The sequence below is a fragment of the Nelumbo lutea genome, chromosome 1 (genome assembly GCF_056320005.1).
Source record: "Nelumbo lutea isolate HS-2025 chromosome 1, American lotus-T2T, whole genome shotgun sequence".
In the NCBI taxonomy this organism is placed as follows: domain Eukaryota; kingdom Viridiplantae; phylum Streptophyta; class Magnoliopsida; order Proteales; family Nelumbonaceae; genus Nelumbo; species Nelumbo lutea.
This window is the reverse complement of record NC_142684.1, coordinates 99,400,731-99,418,025: the sequence shown is the minus strand read 5'-3', so window position 1 is coordinate 99,418,025 and position 17,295 is coordinate 99,400,731. Positions and strand designations below refer to the sequence as shown.

At 38.3% G+C, this 17,295-nt stretch overlaps 1 protein-coding gene across 1 annotated transcript; it reads right to left on the bottom strand.

Moving 5' to 3' along the window:
* Window positions 1-2,158: 2,158 nt before the first annotated feature.
* Window positions 2,159-6,361, bottom strand: LOC148876375 (auxin transporter-like protein 2). Its single transcript, XM_088981828.1, has 7 exons — window positions 5,906-6,361; window positions 5,599-5,784; window positions 5,381-5,493; window positions 5,021-5,204; window positions 4,822-4,919; window positions 3,981-4,446; window positions 2,159-2,827 (listed from the first exon to the last, which is right to left on the bottom strand). Exons 1-7 carry the CDS (start codon window positions 6,059-6,061, stop codon window positions 2,540-2,542), a joined length of 1,491 nt encoding a protein of 496 aa, XP_088837954.1. The 5' UTR covers window positions 6,062-6,361; the 3' UTR covers window positions 2,159-2,539.
* Window positions 6,362-17,295: the final 10,934 nt, after the last annotated feature.

Below are 17,295 nucleotides of genomic sequence, written 5' to 3'. Positions count from 1 at the left end.
AATAGTTTGATGGATGAAGCCCATCAACCTTGTATTTATTTATAAATAAAGAGTTTGAGTTACAACACAACACTTGTCAAGATAAAGATATATACAACAGATAGAATTATAGAACACAACTGCTGAGTTATAGCTGGATAAGATTGATCTCTTCATGCAAGGATAATAACCATTATCATGTGATATTTGAGGGACATGCACTATAAAAGTTATAATGTACCTGTTGGAGAATTATATCTCCTTCTTCTCCTTTGGCGCATATGAACAATCGTGGCCGATTGCTCTCTGCTCATTTTGTGAGACATCTAGCAACCAAATGGCTCATTTCCTTGCAAACAAAGCTCTCACTATTTATAGAGTGTTTATTTGCTCTGATGTATTATATATGTCACTAATCTCCTTGCTCATCCTGTGTTTTCAGATTGTAACTTGAGCATTTGAACTAACTAAAGGCTATTGCCTTTCTCGCATAAAAAAGAAACAAGGAAAATTAGCCAATTCATAAAGAAAATGAAAAAGAAAAACAAGAGTAGATTTTTCTTTAACTTGTTCAGGGAGCCCCACTGTAAATCGTATGCAATATGTATTTTACAGTTGCATTAAAATCCCATTTTTTATTTTGCGGTTTACCAGAGACAAAACATTCGTACACAATGACTTTAAATGACGAAACTATGATTTTGCAGTTGTCTCTAAACGTAATTAAGGGTGAAATGAAACAGCTAGTGGTAGTGTGGCCCGTAAATTTTTTTTCTGGAATCTGGCTTTTCAAAGCCCCACCTCACTTCTGAAGAGCAGACAAAAGAATCTAATTTCAGCATAGGCTCTCAGTTAAGGATGCAACGATGAATTATTATTAAGGTCCTGTTTTATTTTTTTTCGTTAATTAATTATTTATTAAAATAAATGCACTTATTAGGGTAACTGTTCCTGGGATATTGTATTTATTCATGCATATTTTTTAATTTTTCAAATAAATAAGGTAGTTATCTTTTTATCCATAAAAATTTATTATTAAAAAGGGTATTTTTATTTCATTAAAGTATCTAAGAAAGTTATTTATCCACTTAGGAATTGATATCCAGAAAAATAAAATTTCATTAATCCTCACAGGGAATTTAGCGCATAGGCATAGGCATAAAAAATTTACCTCCAAAACCACTGTAATCATTTAAAAATTACACAACATGGATGCCTTGGTCAATGAAATTTTGGTTTCCATTGACCAACTTTCTCCCCCTCTCAAAATCCATAAAAAACAAGAACGGGCTCCCTATCCCTACTCCAAATTAAAGCCAGTTAGCATACATACCAAAGAGCAGACTCGGCTTAAAATTTTACTCATCCTACACTCACAATAGACAACCCAAACCTCACTGCAGAGTGCAGACAGCTCTGCTCACATGGCAGGTTACTGTTCTATGTAAATTGATAAGCACAAAACAAAAGGAGGCCAGGAAAGAAGTTGAATTTTGGTCATGTCATGTGGTTGTCTTGGTGCCTCCAATCCAATATGTTGCTTTATAGGTAACATCACATCTCCATATTCTAATGTTATCATTCCTGGATTCCCCAAGGGGATGATTGTGTTAATACGTTGATTCGGGGTTTTGGGCTTGGCGGACTGATGATGGACCTATCCAAATTAACCCATTCTAGTCCGACCAGGCTTCATATCTGAGCCGAGAAACTAGTGTGTGTGTGTATGTGTTGAGCATGAAGAAGACCTTAACAGTTCAGATTTGGTTGTTAAGGCATGCAGAAATCATTCTGTTGTTTTGTTGTCCAGTTATCTGATACATTACACAGACAACTCAATCTTTTTCTGTTGCTGTATAGCAAATAGATGGGTGATTGGACGGGCCTTCAACCCTTTACTGGAAAGAGACGGTGCTTTCTTTTCATGGTCTCGCATGCGTTTGTAAAGGGATTTGGTTCCTGAGAAAAGGGCTGGAGCCTTTGATGGATTCGACACAACTTTATATGTTGTTCCCAGCTTCTTACCCTACACTAAACCCAATTCACCTGTGCATTCTTCTTCTCTTGCTCTCTTCTTTTTCTGTCTTTCTATGGCTTTTGTACGTCATCCTTCTCTTCATAGAGAGCAAAAGATGCTTACAACTATTCTTTATTCATTCAAGCAAGCAGAACATGACCATTTACTTTGCAATCTAGCATATGAATTTCTTATAGCATTTCATTCCCAAACTACATAATAACAAAGGCACTGATAACTACTGATAAGCTAAACAAACTCTAACAAGTCTAACAATAATAGATAAAGAGAGAAAGGAAGAGATGGTTTTGTCTTCTAAGAGTTCAGGAGAAGGAAAGCCACGAGCCAAGGACAAGTTCTTTTTAACTTTGGTGATGCACCCACTGTTTCAAGGGTGAACGATCGATCGAGTAGGACTTGAGCGATGCTCTTTCTCTGTTTTTTTTTTCATGGCTTTTTGATGTAATATGATAAAAGATGAAGAGTATCTGTGCAGACATCAAAAGCTAGCCTATAATTGATTGATTGATTGAGGAAGATGGATCATGGGCTGTGTAGATGTTGGTTGTGATGAAGGTGGTGAGGAGTGGGAGGGGGAGCAGTGGTGGTGTTAAAAGGAGGGTGAGGCGAGGTTGAGGTTGGTAGAGGGGGAAGACATTGGTAACACTTGGTGAAGAGTCCAAAGGTGTCGATCTGGTGGATGAAGTTGGTCATGCTCGCCCACCCACCGAATCCAAACCCAACTACCAGTACCCACACCACTACAAATACGTTTATCGAATATATTCCCGCCCATCTCCCTAGCAACTTCGGCGGTTGCTCCACTGCGTTCTGCATGCAACACCAACACAACAAACAAGAATTAATTTGTATATATATCACATCATCCTACCTACATTTCTACATTTGTAAGTTGCAACAGCAAAAAAATTTAAGGCTGTGTTTGATTTGCAAGAAAAAGTTGAAAAATCTTTATAAATCTTATATATATATATATATATACCATACCTCTTCATTCCTTTTCCTTCAAACCAAACATAGCCTAAGGATTCATTTGAATTACAGGAATAGAGGTTTAGAATTGGCATTGTTTGATTGAACTGAATCATAATTTTATCTTCATTTCTGGTGGAAAATCATTCTCACTTGTGGGAATGGCCATTGTCTTCCCCTCTTTTGAGAATGAGATTTCATTCCAATTGATTCCAATTTTAATTCCCATTTGAACCAAAACAGATTAGGGAATAGACCATTGCCATTCTAAAGAATTCTAATTCCCGACTACAACCAAACGGACCCCAAAAATAAAATTACAAGCACAGAACGCCCCCACTCATCCATTTGATACCTCCTACCACTCAAGGTAGGATCATACGTAACATTGGTGTGGACCCCGCCAATCCAGTAGTACTCATGATTGGTTACAATCATGCCACGTGTTTGGGTGTCCTCAATCCAAGGGCAAATCTTAAGGCTTGGGGGGAATCACGTACTGAGACTGATCAGTGATTCGATACCCCTCTTCTGACTAAAGTGTATTCTGCATTAGCAAGCAACGCACGCTTCTGCAAAACTATTTTGTTTTTTTTTTCTTATTTTATTTCTTATGTTCGTTTTACTTTTCTTAGTTTTTATTTACATAAATAAAATATTACAAGATACGGCAGAAAATAAGATTAGTGTCGGAGAAAGGAAGAGTGCTGCTCTGCTCTGCTCGACTGCTCCGCTCCGCTGTCCGCTGGACCGGACCGCTCTCGCCCCCTACTCAGTACTCACTCTCACCAATCACTACACGCTACACTCTTTTTCAGTTTCTCTTCTAAAAAGCGTATAAGTAATCAGTCCAGTCAAAGCACAACGAAATAGTAGGTTGACCAAAAAAAGCGCTGAAGTCTGAAGGTCCCCCCATCCTCCAATTGCCACGTGGCAAATCGTTAAATAGGAAAAACAGGGAATAGAGCATTGCATTGACAATTTGACATACCTCTCGAGAAGCTGCGGATCGGAAGGTGAAGATGTGGACAAGAGCAGGGATGATGTAAACGGTGAAGCTAACGAGAAGCGATCCAACGGTGGAGTTGATGGGGCCGAAGAAAGGGAAGATGATGGCGAGGAACCAGATGGGGATGACGACCGGTAGCCTGGCAGCCGCGCGCTTGCACAAGCTCTTGCATTCGTGCATCCCGATGGCCTTCTCCCACACGAAATAGAGAGGGGTGCATGCGAAGCCGAAGGTTATAAACTGATGGATGAGCATCAATACCACGGCCATGTCCCTGAAGGGTGATCTCGGAAGCAGAGCAAAGGCGTTGGAGTGATTCAGAAGCAAATCCCCGAATGCCCAGTACACGGCGATGGCCGACGGGAGCGTCAGTGTCAGCACGTACAGCGTCGCGTAAAGATATATCGCCTTGAACTTCTGAGGCTTCCACATTGCGTGCATGATCTCTCTGCGTGTCCATTTGTATTTCAGCTCTAATTAATTAATAAACACACAACAAACAAATACGGGTTCCCAAGAAATCAGAGGTTTGCCTCCCACGCGAATCTTTGAAAAGGGGAGGGGAGGGCTATTGCGCTATTCTGGTTTCTGCCTGGGGACCGAAAAGTGTTTCCTTTTTCATCATTATTAATAAGCAGATGCATCATAATTAGTAGTTGATCGAATTATAATCTTCAAAAGGAATATTTTCAATCCCCATGCATGAATGATGATGCCTTTAATTTATTAATAAGAAAATGGAGGATTAATTCTGTAAATAATTAAATAAGATAGTGATGGAGGGAGGGTTAATCCCTTATTATCTGGACATAATTTGTCTTACACTGTAACGGCATGCCCCCCAAAAGTGTAGAGAATGTTTGTTGCTCCTGTGAAATAGAGAACTAGCTTGGCTGGACCTGAATGCTTAATTCCTTCTACCTGCATTAAACAAAATTGATAATTAAGTCCTACAAATATTCAGATTCTTTTGTTTGAACTTCATTTTAAAAATTATTCATAATTAACAAAAATCATATTACCTGTCCGTGAAGGAGAGAGGCAATGGTGAGATACCAAGCTGTATAAGTGGTCATTATCAAGCCCAGGAAAGACCAGATTCTGTAGTTGTGAAAAGAGGGAATGAAGACCGTAGTTGCACAACAAGCTCCGAAGATGTACGTCCAGGTCCTCTTGTCTAGATTATCGTTTATGTAATAGATATTGCTGCGTTCAGAGGAACCCATGTTTCAATAAACATTGCTATCTTTCCCTCTCTCCTCTTCTCTTCTCTCTCTCATATATATATATAGAAATATAACAAGGAATTAACTAATAAAAGAATTAAAGGAGCTAGCTACTAGCTTCAACCTACAGCAATAATTAAATTAAACTAGATATACCTTGCACAGGCAATGAGTTGAATGACAGATCCAAACAGAAGAAATGTGCAGTTGAATGCCAGGCCTACATTCCTCCAGTGTTTCCCGAGGAGCCCATCCAAAACTTCAAACCACTTCAATGGAGGAAACATAGAGAAAAAAGACATGTAAGGAAATGGATCACACCTAAATATTAAGAAACATTGAACATAGTCGTGTATATATTGGTGAGTCAGAACCTGAATGACATGGTTCCTGAAGTCCACTTTCTCTCTTTCTTTTCTGGTTCTGTACTCTACATATAGAATGCTAATGAGGTAGGCCGTCCAACTACCCATCAAGCCGTAGAACAACTGGAATAGTATCCCAGATAGCATTCCCAGCTGAGAAAATGAGTACGGCAAAGTGAGCAGAACCTGAGCCACCTGAAAACAGAAAAGCAAAACCCATGAAGATGTATGAATATACGAGTCAATTACTCTAAACAGAAACCAGGCGAAAAACAAAGAGGGAAGCCGTTATGATTGATTTTTTTTTCAAGGAAACCTGATTAGAAGCACAGCTGAACCAAGCATCATAAACTGAACCACCATGCCAAAATATCTTTGATAATCTGGTTTTGATGTCCTTGGGCTTCCCTTCACTCTCCATCTCCACATAGTTTCCAACAACAACCGTCTCTACCACCTTGTCTGACGCCATTGATGATTGCTTCCACCTTAGTATTCTTCAGTCCTGTTCTGCTGCGGCTGCTGCTGCTTCACCGTTATTCTTTGAGAGCTTGTGTTTGGAAATGAAGAGGTCCCTGTGTGGTGTTTAATTTATAGTAAGATAGAACGACTTTACGACTTCTTGAAGAGTGGGAAAGGGCCGAAAGGCTGGGAAAGGCTGGCTTGAGAGATATATAAGATAGACCGCTTTTGAGGCGGAGGTTAGTAATCAAACCAGATGTTTTTGCCTTTTCGAAATTTCACTAGCCACCCTTACATGCATTTTTACCCCGTCCCACCCCCCCCCCCTCTCCTCCCCCAAAAAAATACTGACCTCTCCTATCTTCTAAAAACTATAATTCAATGAATAGAAAATGATCAATGACAAACCTGATTACCATTTGATTAAAATAAATACATTACTGAAAATGAATTTAGGTTACCAATGATAAATTTAGATTACTAAAAACACTACTAATTTCATAAAAATAGAAAACAAGACATTATTGTATTAATACATAGGGGAAGAAGGACGATTGAGCAACCATGAAACTCTCTCAACACTAATGAAGATATTCGTTAGGGTAAATTAAAGATAGGTACCGTGTAACCTAAACTTTTAATTGCAGAACTTGAGTATATGGTGAAATTACCGAAATGCAGATATTATTTTTAAATTATTAAAATAAAAAAATAAATAACCAAAATAACCCTGATTAAAAGCACTTTACCGGTAAAGATAGGAAATCGCCAACGAAGTAAAATCATAACCAGAACTACCTGACTGTGCCTATGATAGTCACTTAAACATGTGTAGTTTTCTTCTCCTTCTTTAAGTCCAGGAATCCAAAACTCGCCGTCAACAGCATCCAGCTCCCCACCTTCTCCACCTCCAATAGCACCGTCAACTTTACTTTCTCACAGTACATCTTTGTCAAAAACCCTATCCACGTTGTCATTGAAAGATTTCAAATAATACTGAACTAACAAAGAAGATAATGAATAGAACTGGAGAGAGAAGAAGAACGCTAGAAGAAGATAACAAGAGGCCTGAATCGGTCGATTATCTTATTAGAGTTCTCTACTTATTTAAAGTCGGACTCTCGATAGAATCCTTATTGCCAATACGCCCCCTCAAACTCATCCATCGGTTAACAACATTGAGTTTGGCCTTGAGGGAGAGAAATCTAGGTCAAGGCAGTCCTCTAGTGAAGAAATAAGCTAGTTGATCACAGGAGGAAATATGCTGAACTAGCAGAGATCCATTTGTAACTCGATCTCGTATGAAGTGATAATCTACTTCAATATGTTTGGTGTGAGCATAGTAGACCGAATTGGCAGCCAGGCATGTCGCCCCAATATTATCACACCATAAGACTGGGGGAGAGGGTATGTGAATGTGTAATTCCCTGAGAAGAGACTGAAACCAAATGACTTTGGCAATGAGATTAGCAAGAGCTCGAAACTCAGCTTCCGTACTTGAGTGAGCAATGGTACCAGTGGGCTGCTTGTGAGCTCTCCAAGAAACTAGATTAGAGCCGAGTAGAAACAACAATACCCCTAGTTGAGCGCCAATCATCTTGGCACCCCACCCGGCTGGCATCACAGTAATCATTGATAGAGGGAGAAGAATCAGCACAAAAAATCAAAGAATCATTAATTGTACCCTTCAAGTACCTGAATATGAGTTTGACAAATCTCAATGTCCATCAATTGGATTTTGGAGAAATTGGCAGGCCTTGTTGACACTAAAGGCAATGCCCGGTCTGGTAATGGTAGCATATTGGAGAGAACCAACAATGCTACGATATTCAATTGGATCTTCAAGAGGAGTGTCAACATACTTCGAGAGAGCAATTTAACGGTATGGGAGTTGAGACCGGATTACAACCTTCCATCTTACAATGACAGAGAACATCTAGAATATACTTTTCTTGGGAAAGCTGAAGTCCTGTAGAGGTGAACTTAGCTTTAATGCCCAAAAAGTAGTGAAGGGTACCAAGATCCTTGTAACTAGCAAGTCATCCACATGGATAAGAGCATACAAGATGATGTTGTTAGTATGATAAATGAACAAGGAAGAATTAGAGTTTGCAGCCTTAAAGCCTATGTTGTGAAGACATGAACTTAGTTTTGAGAAACAAGCCTGAGGGGCATATTTGAAACCGTACAATGCCTTATTGAGTTTGCAGACATAGTTAGGGAATTGGGGGTCCCCAAAACCCTGATGTTGTCTCATATGCACATTTTCAAATAGTTAACCATGCAAGAAAGCATTATTCACATCCAACTAGAGAATGAGCCATTTATGAGAGACAACAACACTAAGGATAGTCCTTATAGTAGAAGGTTTAACAATTGGGCTAAAAGTCACACCAACATCAATACCGGGTTGTTGAGTAAAGCCCTGAGCTTCAAGATGGGCTTTGTAACATTGAAGACTGTTGTTTGCATTTTGTTTAATTTTATATATCGTTTGCGGCCAATAACATTCATATCCCTAGTGTAGGGAACCAATGTCCATGTGCCATTTTTCATGAGAATTTGAGAACATCAAATTCATCACACATGGCTTTACACCATTTAGCATGTTTCTTAGCCTGTGAATAACAAGATAGTTCAGACAAGATATGGGAATACTAAGAGATCAATGCTTCCGTAAGTGGATGTTTAGTAGCTAGAAAAGATAAGCCTTGTGTTTGGAACCCAGTCACCATGGGTTGAGATTGAACTGTATTAGGTACATGAGTAGTCAATCTCATAATGGACTCGATACTTCTCATCTTGGGTGGTGATGAAGAAGATGATGAGGTGGGGAAAACTCGTGAATGATGGGATGGGGGTGAACTTGGTAAGGATGATGGTGGTGCATCAACCGAAAAGAAAGAATTAGTGAGTGATGAAACTGTAATAGAAGTGCTAGATCTCGAGGATGGGGAAGGGGGTGAAGCTATAATGGTAATGTAAGGGAAAAGCACCTCATTAAAAACAACATCACGACTGATGATAATTTTCCTAGAAACAAGACTCAAGCAACGATAGCCTTTGTGTGAAGTGTTGTAGCCCAAGAAAATATGAAGTGAAGAACAAAAATCCATTTTATGCTAATTAAAGGGCCTCAAGAAGGGATAACAAGCACACCCAAAAACTTTGAGAATGCTATAGTCAGGGGATTTAGCAAATAATTTCCTATAAAGAGAGAGAAGTGGACGTGTGATTTATCAAAAATGTGGCAGTAAGAACAACTTCATCCTAAAAAGAAAGAGGTAAAGAGGCATGAGAAAGTAATGCAAGTGTAGTCTCAGTAATATGCCTATGTTTTTGTTCTGGAGCACCATTTTGAGAGTGAGCATGAGGGCAAGAAATACGATGAAATATCCCAGTTTTTTCAAGATAAATAGCAATAGTACAATATTCACCTCCCAGTAGAACTGATAATATTTGATTTTTGTATAAAAGAGATTTTCTACCCGATTCTTGAACTTGAAAAAAGTAGATAATGTATCAGATTTACTAGTCAAAAGAAATACCCAACAAATATGACTAAAATCATCAATGAACAAAATATAGTAACCCATTATGTGAACTAACATGGGAGGGTTGGGAGGGTCCCCAAACATTTGAATAAATTAACTCTAATGGTGCTGATGAACGATGATGATTACTGGTGCATAGAAGACAATGACTCTTAGCTACTTGATAGTGATGATAAAAGTGAAAATTATCATTAACAGAAGGAAGATCGATAGAACTAAGAACTTGCTTTAAAATCTTCAATGTTGGATGGCCCAAACAAAGATGCCAAGACTCAATAGAAGCATTGGTAACAAAAGATAAGGAGATGGCATGGTGCATCCATAGGTGAAAGTTGATAGAGTCCTTATTGAAACCTTGCAAAATGAGCTAAAGAAGGTTTTTTAGCAATATGAGGAACATGAAGAATATTATAGAGATGAAGGAGGTGATTGTTTAGATGAAAAGAAGAATGGCCAACATGAGAAATATCCAGACCTATTCCATTAGCAATACAAATTTGATTGGTCCTAGAATATTCAGGTTGAGCTTGTAAGTTGTTTACATTTGGAGTCAAGTGATGAGAGGCACCAGACTTTGGGTACCAATTGGGTTCAATCTACGATTGTGTAATGCTAGCATGATAGGCGTTGGACTGTGCTAGAGGGGGCTGGTCTCTGGTGAATGAAATATCAAACCGCCTATAACAAGATAAGGCAATATTATTGGCCTTGTTGCGCAACTAACATCGGACTGCTGGGTTCTGCTGGCCATTCTATTTATATGGATGGCCACCACCACCACCACGTCCCCTTCCTCAGCCTCTACCTTGAAAATTGGGTTGATAGTTATTTCTCGGAGGAAAGCCATCTGGGGACGGGCTCTGAGGTTTATTATTGACCTGTTGCTGCTTGTTAGCCACATTAACACTTGAATTGGACAAATCCGTTATAGAATGCCTTTGTGAAAGCCACAACTTAGGATTCAACAGTTAGCCATATAAATTAGACAATGTAATAGTGGAAAAATTGGATTTAGTAGTAAAAGAAGTGATAAAAGAATCATAATCTGAACCTAAAGTACTAAGAATATTAAGAAGGAGGTCTCTGTTGTGCACAGGTTCAGAAGCAGTTGTCAGTTGCTCTATATAGTCTTCACTTTCTATATGTACTCAGCGATGTTCGAACTTCCCTTTTTTAGTGACATGAGTTGCATGCGTAATTGAAGTAGTCGGGCCAGTGAGGGAGAAGTATAGGCTTCTTCCAAGGATTTCCAAACTTCACATGAGGTTCTTAGCCCAACCACATGGCCAATGATGCTTTTGGTGAGAGAGGAGATGATCCAACTCATTATGAATTGATTAAGTCGAGCCCATGTTGAATACTCTGGGTTCGGCACTTGTTGTCCACTGATGACCTCTTTAGGCGGACATGGTAGAGAATCATCTATGATTCCATAAATCTCATGGATTCTAAAGATGGGTAAAAATTGGGATTTCCAAGCGACATAATTGTCGCCATTAAATTTAATGGGAAGAAAGTTTGTTATGTTGGAGACATTAATGATAGAAGAAAGGGCGGTCAAGGAATTGGAGGTTGTAGGTGGTGAAGGAGAAGAAGAAGATGTGCTACTATCGGCCATGTTATGGCTCTAATACCATGAAAGATTTCGGATAGTACTAAATTAACAGAGAAGATAATGAACAAAATTAGAGGGAGAAGAGGATAACAAGAGGCCTGAATCGGTCGATCATCTTATTAGGGTTCTCTGCTTATTTATAATTTACAAGAGAGGTATAGATCTATTAGGATACAATCAATAGAGTATTAGAGTTATATAGATCAATACAAAAACTAGTCTTGTAGATAAACTAAATCTGTTAAGTTTTATCTTCTATATCCTTTATCTCCTTGCGAGTCAAAGTAGGACTTTGTCTTCACCCAATTCAATAGCTCTCATGTTCGGCCCCACCAGTAGGATCGACGCTGGCCATACCCAGTACATGTCCACTATGTTCTTCGTCGACTGCATCAACAAACAAGAGACTCACTTCTGCCAATGACATTAATAATGAGTTCTAGCTCGAACTGACCCTACAGATTGAGTTGAGAATAAGAATGACAGGCAAAGGTTTCTACATTTCCTAACGCACCATGTGAAGGCCAGGGCTGTTTGTAGGGTTGCAATTGTTGTGAGCGATGAATCAGTGTTAGGATTACATTGTTGATTCTTCCTTTTGCCTTTCTTTTTTTCTATTTTGAGTTTTCAAGAAACCAACAACTTAGTGGGAAAATTATAAAAAGAGCAATTTATATCGAATTTTCAGTCACAGTCAAACACTTCGCCGTGTCTGCATACATAATACATTTCTGAATTGATCGATCACCTGCTTTATCTCTCTTGGAGGAGCTGGAGGTCGAGATAGAGATTTAATGGCGAGCACCCCCTTACGGTGCAACCCTAGTATAAAACTTTGAGAGCATGACAGCCAACCGCACATGATGATTTTAACATGGATGTCTTACTCTCAAGGTGTTTGTACAATTTTTGCTTTCAGAAGATATGGGCTGCCGGTTCCCTTCCCTTCTCTGGTGAAACAACCGTACATATTTGCATTTAATTACAGAGAAATTCTTATATAGAGCGATTTCCAATTTTGACAGAAAACGTACGGAAGGGGGTGGGGGTAGCAAGAAGGTAAGTGAGTAGCTAAAAAACCAATAAGAAGGGGAGGATACTTAACAAGTTATTTGATGAGTTTAAATAAAATAACAGTTGAAGAAATAATAAAATAAAGCAATAAGTTTTGGAGAATAATGTAATAAAAAACAAAGAAAGGGGGAAGGAGGGGAGGGAAATTATTAGTAGAAACCGCATGATTGCATCCAAACGGGTATGGTCAGTTTATAAGAAGAAGAAAAGTGGCTTTATCACATGGGCTTTGTTTGCTGGAGAATCGGCCCAAGCCCCAAGGGGCCAAGGCATTCACATGCACATACATATACTTGGGCATATGCCCTCAGTCCTCCTACCAAGCTTTTCATTATTGTTATTGGGATTTGGGAAACGCCCTCTCTCATTGTTTACATTGCATTTTTCTTTCTCTCCTGTTCTGTTTTTCTTGTTTCATCATTCCCCTTATCCCAAAGTCTCCTCCTCCCTTCGATAATCCATACTCTTTTCCTCTTCTTCTGATCCTTTTTTGAATAAATAAATAAATAAAACACTCGAAAAGATTGAATTCTTATTTATAATAATCCATCATGTCTAGGCCAACCATAATGAATTATTACTTATAAATGCTTAATGAAGAAGAAGATGCAACTTCTCTTAGCTGCTCTTGGGTGTTTTGGATCTTAATGGTAACAGTGAGCGTGGCTCTTAGCTCTTGTCGCCGTCGATTGGCCTGTGGTGCAACTGAGCTGAGTGCAAAACTGTTGACTTGCATGATGTATCTCAATTCAGGTCAGTACAAGTGCTTTGGCTTGTCAATTCCCTTTCATGAGGATCTTCCAAACGATGAGAAATCAAATCTTGAATGACAGGTTTTGTACTCCATCATGAATCATGGGATATTCCCAATTGGCAGTTGTTGACACTGTTCTAACTTCTGAAATCTCATTTGGTTTGGTTGTTGAATCATTGCATTGGACTTGTCATTAATTATATTCCATGGGCATATGGATTCTCGACAGGACTTCTCCTAACCCGAATTACACCCTCACCCTCACCCTCATGGTTGTGATAGTGAAGGAACCCACTTTTTCTGACTCAGTCCTGTAATTACATTCATGCCCCCTTTGTTGCATCTTATATTTTTCTCTCACCAAGGACAATTAAGGAAAACTATGATATATACTTTCCCTTTCCTCTTGTTGTCAAGACCCAACACCACGCATTTAATTATGGGTTCTCTCTGCTGTTAATTTTAACTGTAACACATTATTATTATTATTATTATTATTATTATTATTATTATTATTATTATCTTAAAGAAAGGAATTATGTATATCTAGATTTGGATGCCTACGCGCGGTTAGAAAATCTTTATTTAATTAAAGCATGCCAATTGTGAATTGTTTGCATCCACAATCAATGATGTAAGAATGCAAATTGAACAACCCATTCTAGATTAAATGATCAATTGATCCATTTTCTGTGATCATTCCTTCTCAATATATCGTTTGCATCCAAATTAGTCAAAGATTTAGACCAAGAAGGTTGATGTGTGATTCTATCCATGGGACTAAATGATTAAAGTTCTCCACTTGATACATCTTTTCCTAATCATAATGAACTTAATTGGGCCTTTATTTGCTTCCACTTTGGACAGAGGAAAAAGTAGACAAGGGATTCGGAATTAGGGTTGCTCACTTTGGAGCTAGCCCTGATAGGAATTAAGATGCGATTAGATGTTGGACCACCTTCTTTCGGTTCTAGTCAACCCAATGATGGTTAAGGCAGCACAACTCGGTTGTCCATGTTTATTTACACATTATAATCATGTTGCAGACATATCAACATCATAGTATTCTCATTCCTTCTCAAGCCCTTCTTGGGGTCTTTTGGTAACTGCTGAATTGGACGAATTGACTTGCTTTTAATGGATACGTTAAATTATATAGCAAAATGTTTAGGGGTGAAGTAATCACATAATCGTTCTCGGAATGGGTGACAATAGAAAAAACAAAAAAAAAAAAATTGCAAGTCTAAGGACAAACAAAAGACAGTGCTCGGAAAGCAAATAGAAATAGTGTAAAGATCATCAACCAAACAAAGGTTATTATCACCCTGTTGTTTTTCTTGAGTCTTTTGTTACCCTAGATAGAAGTGTTAGAGAGTAAAAACCTATTCAGGGACCTTGCATGTCAAGCAACTGTTTTAGGTAGAATGGTTCCCTGAGATAGTATCCTGAGCATGTTTGACCAAGTGGTGTAGTGTTTGATCTTTGTTGTCTCCATTATAATTAATTAAATTGCAGTACAAGGTATGGGTGGGCGGAGGCATTTTAAAGAATAAAAACCTATCAGGACCTCACTTAATAACTTAAGCTTTTAGGTTAAACAATTATTCGAGAATAAGTTAGTGTCATTCCTTATTAGAGCGTTGTTCATTATTCATTTCAACCAATTCGGCAATAGCTTACCAAACTGCATATCAATTCTGCTGGGAGGTTTTGTTTATCATTCCATTCTGCATATCAATTTATTACCAGCATAGAATCTCATCATTGGTTTCACAGCCTGCTGAACAGTTAAAACGTTAAGCTAATCTGAATTCTTTGTTGTTTGGCTTGGCTTATTTGCAGTGCAATTTCATTTGCACTGGTGCAATAAATGCATAAGAGTGCAAATGATTTGAGTGTGAATTTTATCACAGATGAGGTAAAGTAAAATTAAACCTGAAGTAAATAAAAGTAGGCCAGAATTTCCATTTTTGTCATTTGTACTCTCATGCATTACATTAATGCAAACGGAACTGTACTACAAACAGACAGATATCATTCTTATTATGTGGATGTTGTTAGTTTGCGCTTCTAGATTGCAAATTAAGGAGAAATCGTTTTCAAGTTAATTATCTAATTTCTGACCATTATCACTCATCCAAAACTCTATCCCTCCATATTCAGATGTGGACCTAAATTTGGATGGATTTCTCTAAAGCTGGCCCATTTTATGCCTATAGAGGTACGTATATAAAGTTTATTCGTACATTTAGGACAGATCCGAATATATGGTAACATCCAATGCTGTCCCAAATCTTGTCTACTTGTCTATATTTACAACTTCACTATGAAATATGGATAATTTTCAATGATCCAAATGTGTAAATTATGGATGTGCGTACTGGGTGGGTTAATGTTGGATTTGACTTTTGTGTGCTCCATTTTTATCAAATTTATTTCTTATTTCAGTTCTGCAAAGGACATACCCTCCATATCATTTTAATCTATGTGAACGAAGTTATTTTTGAATTTTTTTTTAGAACAATGTAGTTATTTTTAATTCCATTTGAAAATTAGGCTCAGTTTAAAAAGAGTATAAATACATATAAAATAATATAAAATACAAGGTTTTTTATTCTAGATATTTGTATTTATACGCCTTCCAAACTGAACCTTAGCTCATCCTAATCCACATTCTCAATTCTAGTTCTGCCGTGTTTACTTAAAAAAATCACATTACACTGTTGTCTAAGCGAGTCTGGATCTCTTCTAACAAGAAAAGAAAAAAGTTCCAACATGATTTGTGCTCATACATCTCATATATGGTGGGTTTCAGTCTTATCGTAAGATATATGGATACAGATCATGTTGGGACACTTTTTCTTGGGAGGAGATCCCAACTCTGTTCAAACATTGTCTAAAGTCTCCACTAATTAGTAGTGGGGGCAATTTGGGCCGGGATAACCCAAACCCAATCAAAAATTGACTTAGGCTTGGGATTTTATGAACCCATAAACCCATTTTAATTTTGGGTTGGGTTAGGTTGACCCTTCTCTTTCTTTATCTTGTACCTGTTTGACTATTCCGGAAGATGAGTTTGTCTTGTGTTCAAATTTCCAAGAGGCTGAATCAGAGCAAGGTGCTAACCAGCTGGTTGATAAGACCACTTGATGGTTATAAGGGAGACTTGGGATCAATCCCACCTGCACCTGGATTGGGGGATGAGCTACCCCTCTTCTGTCGCCCTTCAAAAGATATAAAAATAATAATAATAAAAGAAGAAGAAGAATCAATTTGGCCCAAGTTATGGCTGCCCTTATGCTATCTTAGCCAAGTTGAGGGATTATAGTTGATAGAGGCAACTTTTGGATTTTATTATCAATAAAAATAACTTTTTTAGCATAATTTTTAGAATAGATTAACTTTTTTTTAAATATCAAAAAATGGTAGAAACATTGTTCATCTCTTTCCTCCTTTAGACCACCAAACAAATGTCCCCACCTCCAGTCTCCGGTCTCTTTCTCATTCCTGAGTTCGCATCCTGTGAATCTATGGGTTCACGAGATGCGTGAACCCACCAATAAGAATGGACCATGTTAGCATTTTGAACCAAAAGAACAAATCAAAAACGATTCTTCTTCTCAACGTCGTTCTTTTGCTTCAAGGCTTTCTTTTGGAAGTGCTCCAAAAGACATAATGGCGACCCTCTCTTTTTTCCGCTTCTGGCACGGATTTGGCATTGGTGGTCACTACCCACTTTTTGCCACGATTATTTTCGAGCATGCCAATAAGAAGACTCGTGGTGCCTTCATTGCTGCCGTCTTTACCATGCAAGGATTTGGGATCTTAGCTGGTGGAATGGTTTCAATCATCATTTGTTGCAATTAAGGCCAGGAACTCTCCAACTTACGAAATTGATGTCAGTGCCTCAACTGTCTCACAGACCGATTACATATGGCGCCTTGTTTTGATGTTTGGTGCATTGCTTGCTACTCTAACTTACTACTGGTGTAAGAAAATGCCCAAGACTGTTCGGTACACAACCCTTGTCGCCAAGAATATGAAGTAGGATGCATCTAGCATGTCCAAGGTCTTGCAAGTTGAGGACATCTTCAACACAATTGGGGTCTTTAGAATTGCAAGGGCATAGGCTCTCATCACTCCATGTAGTATTGTTCCAGGGTACTGGTTCACGGTGGCCTTCATCGATCGAATGAGAAGGTTTGCAATTCAGTTGATGGGTTTCTTCTTCAAAATAGTGTTTAACC

Excerpts from the sequence above, each read along its gene's own strand:
- LOC148876375 (XM_088981828.1), bottom strand. The coding sequence starts at position 6,061 with ATGGCGTCAGACAAGGTGGTAGAGACGGTTGTTGTTGGAAACTATGTG. Across the intron at positions 5,785-5,905 it reads TCAGCTGTGCTTCTAATCAG|GTGGCTCAGGTTCTGCTCAC; the intron begins GTTTCCTTGAAA and ends TTCTGTTTTCAG. Across the intron at positions 4,920-5,020 it reads CCTCTCTCCTTCACGGACAG|GTAGAAGGAATTAAGCATTC; the intron begins GTAATATGATTT and ends TGTTTAATGCAG.